The sequence below is a fragment of the Somniosus microcephalus genome, unplaced genomic scaffold (genome assembly GCF_052327205.1).
Source record: "Somniosus microcephalus isolate GS21.2 unplaced genomic scaffold, FLI_Smic_1.0 unresolved_chr9, whole genome shotgun sequence".
Taxonomy (NCBI): Eukaryota; Metazoa; Chordata; class Chondrichthyes; order Squaliformes; family Somniosidae; genus Somniosus; species Somniosus microcephalus.
In genome coordinates this window covers 25,325,870-25,339,549 of record NW_028225187.1, presented here as the reverse complement: position 1 = coordinate 25,339,549, position 13,680 = coordinate 25,325,870, and the positions used below count along the sequence as shown (strand labels likewise).

Sequence of the window (13,680 nt, the reverse complement as noted above, 5' to 3'; positions counted from 1 at the left end):
ATCGAGGACCTAACCAAGAGCTGCTCAGGATGCCAGAAGTTCTAAAATACACCACCACATGCCCCTCTACACCCATGGGAGTGGCCCTCCTCTCCATTACAATGGGTGCATATTGATTTTGCTGGTCCATTCATGGACTCAATGTTCTTAATATCAGTGGATGCTCACTCGAAATGGCCTGAGGTGATAAAAATGTCCTCAACCACTACAGAGAATACGATTGCAGTCCTATGGACCATATTTGCCAGGAATGGCTTGCCAGAGCAGATTTGCTCTGATAATGGACCACAGTTTGTGTCCAAAGATTTTCGGAAATTTATGAGAAGGAATGGGTTAAGCCATTACACATCCGCCCCGTATCATCCAGCCACAAATGGATTGGCTGAGAGGTTCGTACAAACCTTTAAAAAGGCGATAAAGGCCATGTGCGACGATGAAATTCCACTACAGCATAAGGTGGACAATTTCCTATTAGCCTACAGAAATGCGACACATGCAGTTACCAACCAGACCCCGGCCATGATGTTCTTTAACCGAAGGTTGAGATCTAGTCTGGATTTGCTCAGACCAAATGTGCAAAGAAATGTTGAGGATAAACAATTCCAGCACATCAATGAGAAGCCGACAAGGAGCTTTAATTTAGGACAAACAGTCTTGGCACATGAATACCGAACAGAGAAATGGCAACCCGGAACGATATGCACAAGGCAGGGGCCATTAATGTACACAGTGGATGTCGGGGAGAACATTGTGAGACGCCACGTTGATCAGATCTTAGCGTCACAGGAACGAGTCAACCCCATGTCTCAAGTACCTGCGGATGAACCCGACATACCGGTAGCATCTACCTCAGAACCAGTAGCAGTGGAAACTGATGAACTAACCGACGAAAAGGGGCCAGAATCGCCTCCGCAGCAAGAACAAGAACCTCAGGAAAGGTGCTATCCAGAAAGGATGAGGAAGCTGCCCCAAAGACTGAATCTATAAATGGACTATTTTTGTTTACTGTGCATGTTAAAGTCTTAATTGTTATTTGAATATTATGGGTACTGCTAATCTAAAAGGGGAGGAATTGTAGTGTATGTACCTTTCAGAGAAAACTACTTTTACAGCTCCTGTATACTTTAGTAACGGCAGTGACCACACCTGTATATAAGCCTTGAGCATGCCTCTGTACCCCCAGTCTTGAGACTACCCTACTCCAGTAAACACCTGTTGATTGTTAAGTTACAGCATCCGTGTAGTTATTTGAAAACATCATACTCTCAGAATCACGGATCTAACAACGAAGTTTCTTGGTCCCAAGCAATGGGGTTGGGCTGAGTTGCTTGCTTGTAAGGGTGGTGATGATGAGCAGCACATTCTCTCCATTCCAGGCACACAGATAGCGGTGAGAGGTACAGTTCCAGCATCCTTTGCTTGGAAAGTTTATTGTAATGGTGGGGAGGAGACAGGTCCCCATCTCAATTTAGTATTCAATATATTTCTCAGTATGTCTGATTATCAGGTTCTGAGATTAACACTTTTGGACTAGCAGCCAGATGCCTTCCTATCAATCCCGGCCGACTGGGAACCATTATCCTCAGAAAAAGAAGAATGAGAAGTAGAGGAGATAATGAATTCAAAATTAAAAGGGAATAAAGGGTAGATTTTTGTCTTGGCGGCGGAGCAGTTGGCATCACCTGCAAGGAGCGCAGAGAGCACAGTCTGCTGGGGCAACAGGCACATCCCTAACAGAACCCACCAGCTTATCTTTCCATTAATTTGTTTCAATAGAACCGTGCCAAACACCCCAAAATATTTCCCTTCGTATGCTCGACCCACGCGATTCTTAATGTCCAGGCAATAAATGTAAATCTAACACGAGGGTATGCTGAATGTTTGCAGATGTAGAACTCCAATGTCCATGGGCGATTTCCACCATATCCCGTCGCAACCTCGGTGGAATATTGGCGCAAGTAATGCAAAACCTGCCGTTTCTCTGAATTTTCACCGAACTTCCGCTGAAGTTACCGTGGGTCACCAGCAGAACCAAGGTTACCATGAACAATCTAACATATGTTTCACAGGTGTCAGTTCATGCTTACCGATATTTTGGGCTGATCGAACAACTGCATACTCGAAATTGCTTGCAGGTGTTTCTTCACTTGGGGTTAGCGATCTATTTTCAGTGGCCATTCTGTACACGATAATGTTCTCAGATATTAAGGATTCATGCATCAACAACTCAAAGTTCACTTTCAACGAAATGTTACAGCATCATAGAAACATTCAGAAGTAGATATACAGAACATAGAACGCCTTGAAGGAGCAATCCTGCTTAGTCCCATATCCCTGGCTTTTGTCCGCTGCCCTGTAAGATCCTCATCCTCAAAGATCCGTCAAACTAACTGCTAAAGCGTTTCATGTAAATAGCTTCCACCAAGTTTTGAGGTAGAGCCTTCTAGGTCCCGACAACTCTCTCAATGAAAAATATTTCTCAACATCTCCCCTCAAGACCTTTTTACAATGATGTTGAATCTATGACATCTAGTTATTGACCAAGAGGGAATATTGTGTCTCTATCTACTCTAACAAAACCTCTCATCGTCTTTAAAATCTCTATTGGTCACGTCTCAAACTTCTCTGTTCTAAGACCTAATTTTCCAACCACTCCTCGTAAATTAAGTCCCTCATTCCTGGTAACATCCTATAAACCTTCTCTCTATCCTTTTTTTGCTTCTTGTATGTCTCCTGAAGTGTGGTTTTATTCGTATTTGGGATGTGGGCGTCGCTGGCAAGGCCAGCATTTATTGCCCATCCCTAATTACCTCGATAAGGTGCTGGTGGGCCGGCTTCTTGAACCGCTGCAGTCCAGGTGGTGAAGGTACTCCCACAGTGCTGTTAGGGAGGGAGTTCCAGGATTTTGGCCTAGCGATGATGAAGGATCTGCGATATAGTTCTAATCAGGATGGTTTTGGACTTGGAGGGGAACTTGGAGGTGGTGATGTTCCGATGTGCCTGCTGCCCTTGTCCTTCTAGCTGGAAGAGTTCGCGGGTTTTGGTGGTGCTGCCGAAGAAGCCTTGGCGAGTTGCTGCATGGAATTGTCCAGCTGAGGCCTAACCACTGATTCATAAAGTTCTAGCATGCTCTCTTTGCTTTTATATTCTAAGCCACTATTTCAAAAAAAACAAGTGATCCATATGCTGTTATAACCACCTTATCAACTTGCCCTGCCATCTTTAAGGTTTTGTGTATATGCACACCAACGTATCTCTGCTCATCTACACTTTTCAAAATCGTGCCCTTTATTGTATATTTTCTTTCCAGATTAGTTCTCCAAGAGTACATCACTTCACAGTTCTCCAGGTTGAACTCCATCTGCCATGCTTCTGCCATTTAACCATTTCTGTCAATGTCACCCTGAAGACTACAACAAACCTCATCGCTATCTACTACCTGGCCAAGTTATGTATCACCTGCAAATTTACAATGTTGCTCCCTACACATTAGTCTAGGTCGCTCATTAAAATTCCAAAGAGTAATGGACCCCAAACTGGCCCTTGGGGAACACCACTGAAAACCACCTCCCAGTCTGAGAAACATCCATCCTGCACGACACTTTGCTTCCTGTCACCGAGCCTACTCCTTATCCATACTGCCACTTTCCCTTAATCCCATGGGTTTACATCTTTTTCAATAAGCTTTTTCGACTGCCTTCCATATATACAACATCTACTACAATATCTTGATCAAAAGTTTTTGTTACCTCACCAAAGAATTCAATCAAGTTAGTCAGATATGATTTTCCTTTAACAAATCCATGCCGTATCTCCTTGATTAAACCAAGTTTATTTTTCCCCTAATAATATGTTCCAATAACTATGTTAGGCTGACTGGCCTGTTGATAAACTAAAACGCAGAAACAAAAATAAGATAATATTTAGCTCTTAAAAACTGTAACTGTCTCCAGCGTTGCTATATCAGAGACTATGGTGTGAAATTCGAATTGGGCGGGGAGGCATAACTGGTGGTAGCACACCTACCGCCCCTCTAAGTTCTGTCCGATATTCAGTTCAATTTGGGGGCGTATAACTGGTGGAAGATGCAATACCGCCTCATTTGTATCCATGCCACTGACGATTTTCACACTTTCAGTATAATCATGAATGTAGTTACGACTGAATAATAACGATTTTACAGACTTACCCCTGAGGCTGTGAAACACTTGAGGAATTGTCTGGATAAAATAGGAAGAGACATACTTCAGCAAGTTGTGCAATAAATATTGGGCTCTTACTGCCTAGAGTTGGCTTGAGTTTCCTTAAGTAATCTCCAAATAGCAAACATTTTCATTGATTATTAATCAGAAACTGTTACAAACGTGCATTTATATGAATCACTAAATAAAACAGAAAAAGAATGAACAAAGAGCGTCCAGAGACCTTCAATATGTTAACAGGCATTACACATCCGCTATCAGATTTCACGTCTCTTACTAACCACGTGCTAGTTTTTTTTCTCTCCCTCGCCATGATGCTTAACTTTTCAGAATGGAATGAGGTGACAAATACCCTCAAACCAGTAAGCTGATTTCATGATCCGAACGCATCCTTGTAAAGAAGACTTCGCTCTCCCGAACACACTATTGGTCTCCCTCTCAAATCATGATGTTATAGCGGTTCATGTAGATCGCGACTAAATAAGAGAGTTTGACTTCGACGAACTATTAACAAGTTGTTTATTTACAGGAACAGACTAATTACATCAGGTAAGATGGCAGGTAAGATGGCTGACTGTAGGAGCACCCTGGTATAGGTCTTGTCCCAGCGGGGACTCCCCGAGGACTGAGTTCGCAGTCCTGTGGAGAGCGTGATGGCGTCATCACGCTCGGTCGCGTGTCCCGCGCTTAGGGCGTCACTTGATGTGCATCGTCGCATTTGCCTGCGCTTGGGGCGTCATGTGACCGCATCGTTGCGTCAGCGCGTCTCCCGGCACGGATGCTGGCCGTTGAGGCCGAGGTCGTGAGGCCGGGCTGTGCCGGTGCTTGCCGCGGGGGCGGAAGTTCGCGTCGCTCCCGTCGGCTGGCCGATGCGGCCGAAGTCGCGGTAGGCCGGGCTGTGCCGGCGGCCGTCTTGGAAGACCGAGTCGGGCCGGCGGCATCAGAGGGCGTTTGCGTTCGTTGAGAGGAAAACTGGAGAAAGGGCGGCAATGGTCCAGGTTGTTGTTGCTTTCATGAGGGGTAAACTCTGCCTGGATGGCGGCAACACTTGTAACAGTTATCGATTTAGTAGAACACAGCCGGGAGAGCGGCACGCTTTTAGTTCATGCCGAATCGTGTAGAAGGTAACATAACCAGCAGGCTGAAGGGCTCTTGCATCGTCGGCCGAGAAGGAATCATCGTTTTTCACGAGGGATGGGTCCTCATGGTTCGCGAGGGATTGGTCCTCATGCGCGAGGAGTGGGTCCTCATATTTTGCAGGGGTGAGTCCTCGTGGTAACCCCGCAGGGCGTGCTCCTATTTTGTGGGCCCGAACATGCTGTACCCCGTGCTTAGAGAGATTTATACTTGCTGTCGCTGTGGACGTAGAGGCGGACGATCTGTGCGGTGGTAGGAAAAGTGAGTACGGGGACCGTGAGCAAGTGCGTGGTCGGCGCCGCATCGATGTTCTCGTCGAACGGGGCTTCTACTGGTATAAAGCACGAGGGAGACTGTGGCTCCCTGGATTGCGGTAGCGACAGCAAAACGGCTGGTGCTTCCATGGCGTGCTATTTTTGTGAAAACTGCTCACAATAAAACAAACAAATGGGGTCCAGTTGCGTTCTGTCCGTGTCAAAACGGGATTTGCTCCAGGCTGCGCTTACCTTGCGAATACGTTCGCACAAACGGGGTCACTTTCGTTGGAATCGGTGGTAGGCGGCTGCTGCTCCGTGGTTGTTCGTCGGTTGTGTGTCGGTCGTCTTGTGGGAAGATGAGGTTCAGGCGCGCGTTGCTACCGTGAAAATCGTTCACGGATGCGGGGTCACCAATGTAGCGTTGGAATTGATGAGCTCCCGTACTCACGTCGTTGGGTCACCAATGTAGCGTTGATGGTCGACGGTTGCAGTTGGGCGTGCTGTACCTCTGTGAAGATGAGGGTCAGGCTGCGCGTTGCTAGCGTGAAAATCGTTCACGGACACGGGGTCACCGATTGTAGTGTAGGAATTGATGAACTCCCGTACTCACTTCGTTGGGTCACCAATGTATCGGTTCATGTAGATCGCCACTAAATAAGAGAGTTTGACTTCGACGAACTATTAACAAGTCTTTATTTACAGGAACAGACTAATTACATCAGGTAAGATGGCAGGTAAGATGGCTGACTGTAGGAGCACCTTGGTATAGGTCTTCTCCCAGCGGGGACTCCACGAGGACTGAGTTCGCAGTCCCGTGGCGAGCGTGATGACGTCATCACGCTCGGTCGCGTTTCCCGCGCTTAGGGCGTCACGTGATGTGCGTCATTGCGTTTGCCCGTGCTTGGGGCGTAGCGTGACCGCGTCGTTGTCTCAGCGCGTCTCCCGGTACGGAGGCTGGCCGTTGAGGCCGAGATCGCGAGGCCGGGCTTTGCCGGTGCTTGCCGCGGGGGCGGAAGATCGCGTCGCTCCCGTCGGCTGGCCGGCCGAAGTCGCGGTAGACCGGGCTGTGCCGGCGGCCGTCTTGGAAGACCGAGTCGGGCCAGCGGCTGGTGTGCGTGCATCACGTGATGCGTGACATCAGCGCGTTAGGTCACCTCTTAAAGGGGCAACGGCCCAACCGGTAAGTTAAAGGGGCAACGGCCCCAACAGGTAAGTTATACATACATAAGTAAGTTAAGTACATACAGTTAGGTAAGTTAAAGGGAATTATGTATATATCTATATGAAAGGGACAACCGGTGGTACTGCCAAAATGTTACATTTCGAATGCTCCATCTGAATATGGAGGGGATTGAAACCCGTCATGTGACTGTAGAGCCAATTACCTGCCTGTAAGACATTGCTCACCTTGCTGCTTCTTCCGAAGTTTGAAGAAAACCAGTGCAATCAGGGCAGCCATCAGAAAAACTGAAACAACTGTTGCTGTGATCGCGGTTGTGTGATTTTGTGCTGGAATCACAGAAACTTATTCCATGAATCACATGAAACCTTTCCAAGCATTACAAATTCAACCTCGCACCATACGCAGAATTAAAATTGTTTTTAAAATCTGCACTGAATGGATTCCCTTTCTACCCACCTCAGTCCCATGACCCTGGAACACTGATTCCTGGGTTTGTCAGCTCTAGGTTAGATTATTACAATGCCTTACTTTCTGGGCTCCTAATGCCGCTGTCCACAAACTACAACTAACCCAAACGTCCCTGTCCCACATCAATTCCTACTCGCCATTTTTCCCATCTAGCTTCCTGTCCTCGAATGTAACTACTTTAAACACCTGGTCCTCGTGTTCACTATATAAACCAGATAAATAAATCAGACTGGTCAAGAATTGCTGATCAGCTGCAAATGCATTGGTGAAAATATTCAGTTCAGAATTGTCCTTGTGCTGTACCATCAGTGATATGTAATGTTAGTTCTAACTAAAGTTTCTGCACATAACTCCAAATAGTAACTGGTTGCAATGAGACAACAGTACAACTTGCAATAAGTTTCATATAGAACATCTCGGGGATTATATAGAATTTTACAAGCTGGTGCAAAATGCAGGATGTGGAATTTTCCACCAGTCATACATCACAGCCGGGTTCCCTTCTCATTGAAGACAATGGAAGAAAATTTATGACGAGGATTATAATGGGCAAACTATTCGATATGACCCATGTTTCTCCTTCACCTACAGTTACAGTGTCCCCATTCAGAGCGATGCCTAATTCGGGCTTGAAGCCTGACTGCTCCAATGCTGCCAATATTTCATTAATCTAGGTATAGAACCTATTTTGCCCAATTGAGCTTGAAATATGTTAGCAACACGAGCAGGTCAGAGTAAGGTAATCTGCGGCTCGTGTCTTACCTTTTGGTTCACCAAAGATTTTCCACCATCTACAAGGCACAATTAAGGAGTGTGATGGAATACTCTCCACTTTTCTGGTGAGTGCAGCTCCAACAACACTCATGAAGCTTAACACAATCCAGGACAATGCAGCCCCATTGATTGACACATCATCCACCTCCTAAAACATTATTTCCCCCAACCACAAGCATACCGTGGCTGCAGTGTGCACCATCTACAAATGCACTGCAGCAACTCGCCAAAGCTTCTTCCTCAGCACCTCCCGAACCCGCAACCTCTTCCACCGAGATGGTGAAGGGCAGCAGTGGCATGGAGACACCATCACCTCCAAGTTGCTTGCCAAGTCACACACCAACCTGATTTAGAAATATATCGCCGAACCTTCATCATCGCTGCGTCAAAATTCTGGAACTCCCTCCCTAAAAGCTCTGTGGGAGTACCTTCACCACATGGACTGCAGTGGTTCAAGAAGGTGGCTCACCACCACCTTCTCGAGAACAATTAATCATGGCCAATAATTGCTAGCCTTGCCAGCGATGCCCACATCCCATAAACGAATAAAAATATATTCACAACAACTCTCGAGAAATGATGGTCTAAACCATACAGCCCAGAAATGACTGCCTAAGGTATTAAGCTTTGAGTCATTAAACAATCCGTATAACTTCCCTAAATTTGTCAATTAACTAGACTGATTGGCCTTTTTTAACCTACAAATTACTGTTGCAGTTTATAGACCAATACTTGATGCGATCAGATGATATTCTTGTTCTTTTTTGGCAATCACCTGTTTAATGTAATTGGTGCAGTGAATCACTTCACACAGACGAATGTCAAAGAAGATGTTACACCATCCAAGCTGACGACAAAAGCAGTGATCCCCGGGCTGATCTGACTTTGAGTCACTTGTTTCGTTCTGCCTCAGAGGTATTTATAATAACTCACCTCGCACTGACACCGCAACGAAATCGCTGTGCAGAGGACGTCCTGCCACTTCGTTTGAAACCCCACAACTATAATCCCCTTGGGTGCTTTGGTTAACTTCACCGATTCGATAATTAATTGTGGTTAGGTCGGACACCTCTCGGAAGAGTTCTTTATTCTGGTCTTTGTAGAAAATGTAGGTAATCGGGGTAGAACCGTTGGACACTGAGCAGGTTAACGACGCTGTGTCTCCTTCCATTAACACTTTACCAGGGCTGATTGCCAGTTCCGGTTTGGACGCTGGGATTCCTGCTAATATAACCATTTGTTAATTACTTTGCTTTTGTAGAAGATGTTGTGTTACTTTCAAAGTGAAATAGGGCTCTCATCATAATAAAGAGCCTCGTCATTTAGGTCACCACACCAATATTGGGCGTTCTTCTCCCTCTTCCACTTTAGCAGTAGGTGGAATTAATAGAGGAAAGACTGATCCAGGAACTACAATGATTCCTACTGCCATCCACTTGTGGCCAACCTACTATCTCTGGCCTGGTACTGATTCCTACTAACTCTGCTAGTGAATGTCAGGAACTCTGCACTATTCCAGTACCATAAACACTAACCTACCTAAATGCAATGGTATCTAACTCCACCGCTCCACCTGGCAAATCATTCTTTGTTCCAGCAAACTCGAATAAAGAAAGTTCTTCTAAGCTATCCTCGCGCTTTTATTGATAATTATACTTCAATGATCCGTCCTTCCGGTCTTCGCAATCAGAGAGAATAACTTTCCCTTATCATCCTATCTCGGTGTGATCATGTAAAAAACACTAATGAAGTAACTCTTAGCCATGGCTACTCCGGTATTGTTCGTGCCAGTATCTCCAGTCTATTCTGGTGAATAAAGTTTTACATCCCTGGCGTCATCTGGTGAATCAGTGCTGCCCGTTTTCTGTGATGTTACTGTTCTCTTTAAAATGGAAGGCACGACATTGTACACAGCATTGCAGCCTCACGAATGTGTTGTACAAACATGCTATTATTTCCTTTCTCCTGTTGTTTATGCGACAATTATTTAGTTATTTATGTATTCAGTGCATGTTGAACATATAGGTAAGGCCCTTACTAAACTGAACAATCCCCGTGTGAGAACCTGCTGGGAATTTTGTGGATGAAAGATGCTAAATTCTAACAGTAAATTGTACTCACGTCTGACTGAAACAGAAACCTGATTACTCAGTTTCTTCACCTCACTGTTCCAAGTACTTGCTTCACACTGGTAAATTCCCGAATCGTCCATCAGTGATGTCTCCTTGATGTAATAGTTGTGGTCTGCCGCCGAATTGAGAGCTTGTCCATCTTTGAAAAATACATATCTCAAAGACGAACTGGAGCGAAATATTTCAGCCAAACATGCGAGATTTAACTGTTGGCCCTCAAATAATTGAGCTTCAGACACAGCCCTCAATGTAGGTTTGGAGAAGAGCTCTATAAAATAGAATAAAGAATAGATTTACCAGCTAAAGCATCTCTCAGAGACTTAAGAATGTATTTGTTTGGATAACACACGTTAATGATCAGAGCAATGAAATGATGACAGCGGCTCAAAGAAAGAGCCGTTCAATTATCCTTCATTGCACTCTGCTTACAGGAAGAGACACTGTGGCGTACCGATCACAGAAAGGACACAATGCGCTTTACGGTCCGTAGACTATAAATCAGGCGTCATGCCTTTAAGATGGATCACACCTTTAAGAAACTCGATCTGCAACATAGTTAAGCCCAGAGCGGGGGAGGAGCATTCGAAGCTCTTCACTGATAAAAGGCAGTCGTATTTTGTGTAGTCTCTGACTCCATTTTGTGTCCAGCATGCAGCCTCAACAATTAAACATTTTCTGTTGAATCCCTCCGTGTTCAGTATTTTTTGCTAAGAGTACGTAGACTCCTAAATTGGTGACCCCGACGCTCAGGACGACTCCTAAGCGTAACCATGGCTGACACAAATGCAGTTTCTGTGAGGCTGCCGGAATTCTGTGAGAACCTGGCCACAGCCTGGTTCCTTCAAGCCGAATCGCAATTCCGACTCCGTGGCATCACCGCCGACGCAACGATGTACGATACCTCCTCGCCTCCCTGGGCAGCTCCACAATCACGAAAGTCTGGACAACACTACAAAACCCTTCGGAGGAAGGCAAGTACGCTCATCTCAAGGCCGCGCTCATTAAAAAATTCACAGCCTCCCAATTCTTGCGCAACTGCCACCTCCTCGACCTCCCGGGCCTCAGTGACTCCACGCCATCAGACTTGCTCTCACACATGCTTGCTCTGACCGACGAGAAACCGCCCAGCTCCCTCTTCCTCAAGCTCTTTATCCACCAACTACCTCCCAGTGTCCGCCCGGCGATCGTGGCTTCCAGCCTCACGGACCTCGAGGCCCTGGCCGACGAAACTGATAAGCTCCTGTCCGCCAGCTCCAACCACGCCGTCACCCCCGACCTGGCTTCTGCAGCGTCGGCGCACGCTCCACCCTCTATCGCGCGGCCACACAGCTGAGCCACGAGGCCCCCCAGGCCCCCACGTCACACAAGCCCTCTGACCCAGGGCTACTGCTACTTCCATGCCCGGTTCGGCGCACGGACACGCTGCTGCAACCATCCCTGCATGTTTCCAACTGCCCCCACACCGGCCTACACGATGGCCATGTGGCAAGTAGGTGCACTGCTGTACATTACGGAGAGCAACTCCGGACGCCGTTTCATATGCGACACGGGCGCGCAGCGCAGCATCATCACCGCGTCCGCCCTCGAGATCCAGCGAGGCGGCCACTGCCCTGCGCTGACTGCTGCCAAAGGCACCAACATCCGGATGTATGGCACCCGCACCATCACCATCGACCTCGCAGGCCGCCGCTACCACTGGGAGTTTATCACCGCCAAGGTGCGCTCCCCGCTGCTCGGTGCGGATTTCCTGTGCACCCACGGCCTGTTGGTCGACAGGCCTCGGCGCCGCCTCGTGGACATGAACAACATGACAACTATCCCGGGCGCCATGGCCCCCCACCAACCCGCCGAAATGGCGTGGCAGTGCCGCGCCCGCTCAACAGACGACTACTCAGCACTCCTGGCTGAGTTCCCAGCACTCACCAACCCGACCTTCTCTGCAAAGTTTGCTAAGCACGGGGTAGAATACTTCATGCCCACCACAGGCCCACCGGTATATGCCCATGCCCGCAGGCTGGACCCGGCCAAGCTGGAGATCGCGCGGGCCGAGTTCACCACAATGGAACAGCTCGGCATCATCCGCTGCTCCAACAGCCCCTGGGCCTCGCCACTCCACATCGTCACCAAACCCGATGGGGGATGGCGCCCCTGCGGGGACTACCGGCGCCTAAATGACACCACCGCGCCGGATCGGTACCCCATACAACACATTCAATACTTCTCGGCTAGACTGGCCGACCGCTCCGTCTTCTCCAAAGTCGACCTGGTGTGCGGTTACCATCAGGTGCCAGTCCACCCCACGGGCGTTCCAAAGACGGCCATAATCACCACTTTTGTGCTATTCGAGTTCCTCCGAATGCCCTGCGGCCTCAAAAACGCGGCCCAGGCCTTCCAGCGGCTCATGGACTCGGTCATCCGGGACCTGAAGTTCCTCTTTGTCTACCTGGATGATATCCTGGTAGCTAGTTCCTCAAAGCAGGAACACATCGAGCACCTCTGCACCCTGTTCCAGCGGTTCAGTGAGCACAGGCTCATCATCAGCCCAGCCAAGTGCCAATTCGGCCTCAGCAGGATCGAATTCCTTGGCCACCACATCATGCAGGATGGAGCCATTCACCTGCCCGCCAAGGTGCAAGCCGTCGAGCAGATCCCCCGGCCTACCACCATCAAAGGCCTTCAGGAGTTCTTGGGGATGATCAACTTTTACAACCGCTTCATTCCTGGAGTGGCCTCCCTCATGCGGCTCCTATTCGAAGCCCTCCGGGGTAAGAAAGACAGAATGGCGATCGAGTGGTCGGCGGACATGTTGACCGCTTTCGACTCGACGAAAAAGGCGCTCGCCGACGCCACCATGCTTGCTCACGCACAGCCCAACGCCAGGGTGGCCCTCACCACGGACACCTCCGACCACGCGGTCGGCGCCATCTACGAACAGTGGGTCAAGGGGGCCTGGCAACCGCTGGCCTTTTTCAGCCACCAACTGCGCCCCCCGGAGGCCAAATACAGCGCCATTGACTGCGAGCTCCTCGCACTGTACCTGGCAGGCTGCCATTTTAGATTTCTTCTGGAAGGCCGCCCCTTCACCACGGTTGTCGACCACAAACCCCTGACATTCGCAATGGCGAAATCTGCAGACCCGTGGTCAGCCAGGCAACAACGCCTGCTCACCGCGGTGTCCGAATTCACCCCGGACATCCGGCACATCTCCGGTCAAGACAACGTGGTGGCCAACTGCCTATCCCGCCCCGCTGTCCACGGCGCCCACCTGGCAGTGGACTATGCTCAACTGGCAGCGGAGCAACGCACCGACCCTGATCTGCTCTCCGCGCCCACAACCCTCCCAGGGCTGCGACTGACCGACATCACCTGCGGCCCGTCCACTGTCAAAGTCAAATGCGACACCTCCTTGGTGCAACCCCACCCCGTAGTCCCGGCGTCCTGGCAAAAACGGGTGCTCGACATCGTCCACGGCCTCTCCCACCCCGGCACCCGCGCGTCCATTAGACTGGTGACCAACTGATTTGTCT

The 13,680-nt window shown here is 48.6% G+C and overlaps 1 protein-coding gene across 1 annotated transcript in view; it reads right to left on the bottom strand.

Annotated features, from left to right (window-relative positions):
• LOC147084951 (Fc receptor-like protein 3) overlaps positions 1-13,680 on the bottom strand; it is a 49,368-nt gene that overhangs the window by 23,150 nt on the left and 12,538 nt on the right. The window contains exons 5-9 of the mRNA XM_085979384.1: positions 10,143-10,421; positions 8,955-9,245; positions 7,004-7,105; positions 4,190-4,220; positions 2,088-2,179 (exon numbers count right to left, since the gene is read on the bottom strand). Coding sequence (XP_085835510.1) covers positions 2,088-2,179; positions 4,190-4,220; positions 7,004-7,105; positions 8,955-9,245; positions 10,143-10,421 — 795 coding nt within the window. The remainder of the gene's footprint in view (positions 1-2,087; positions 2,180-4,189; positions 4,221-7,003; positions 7,106-8,954; positions 9,246-10,142; positions 10,422-13,680) is intronic.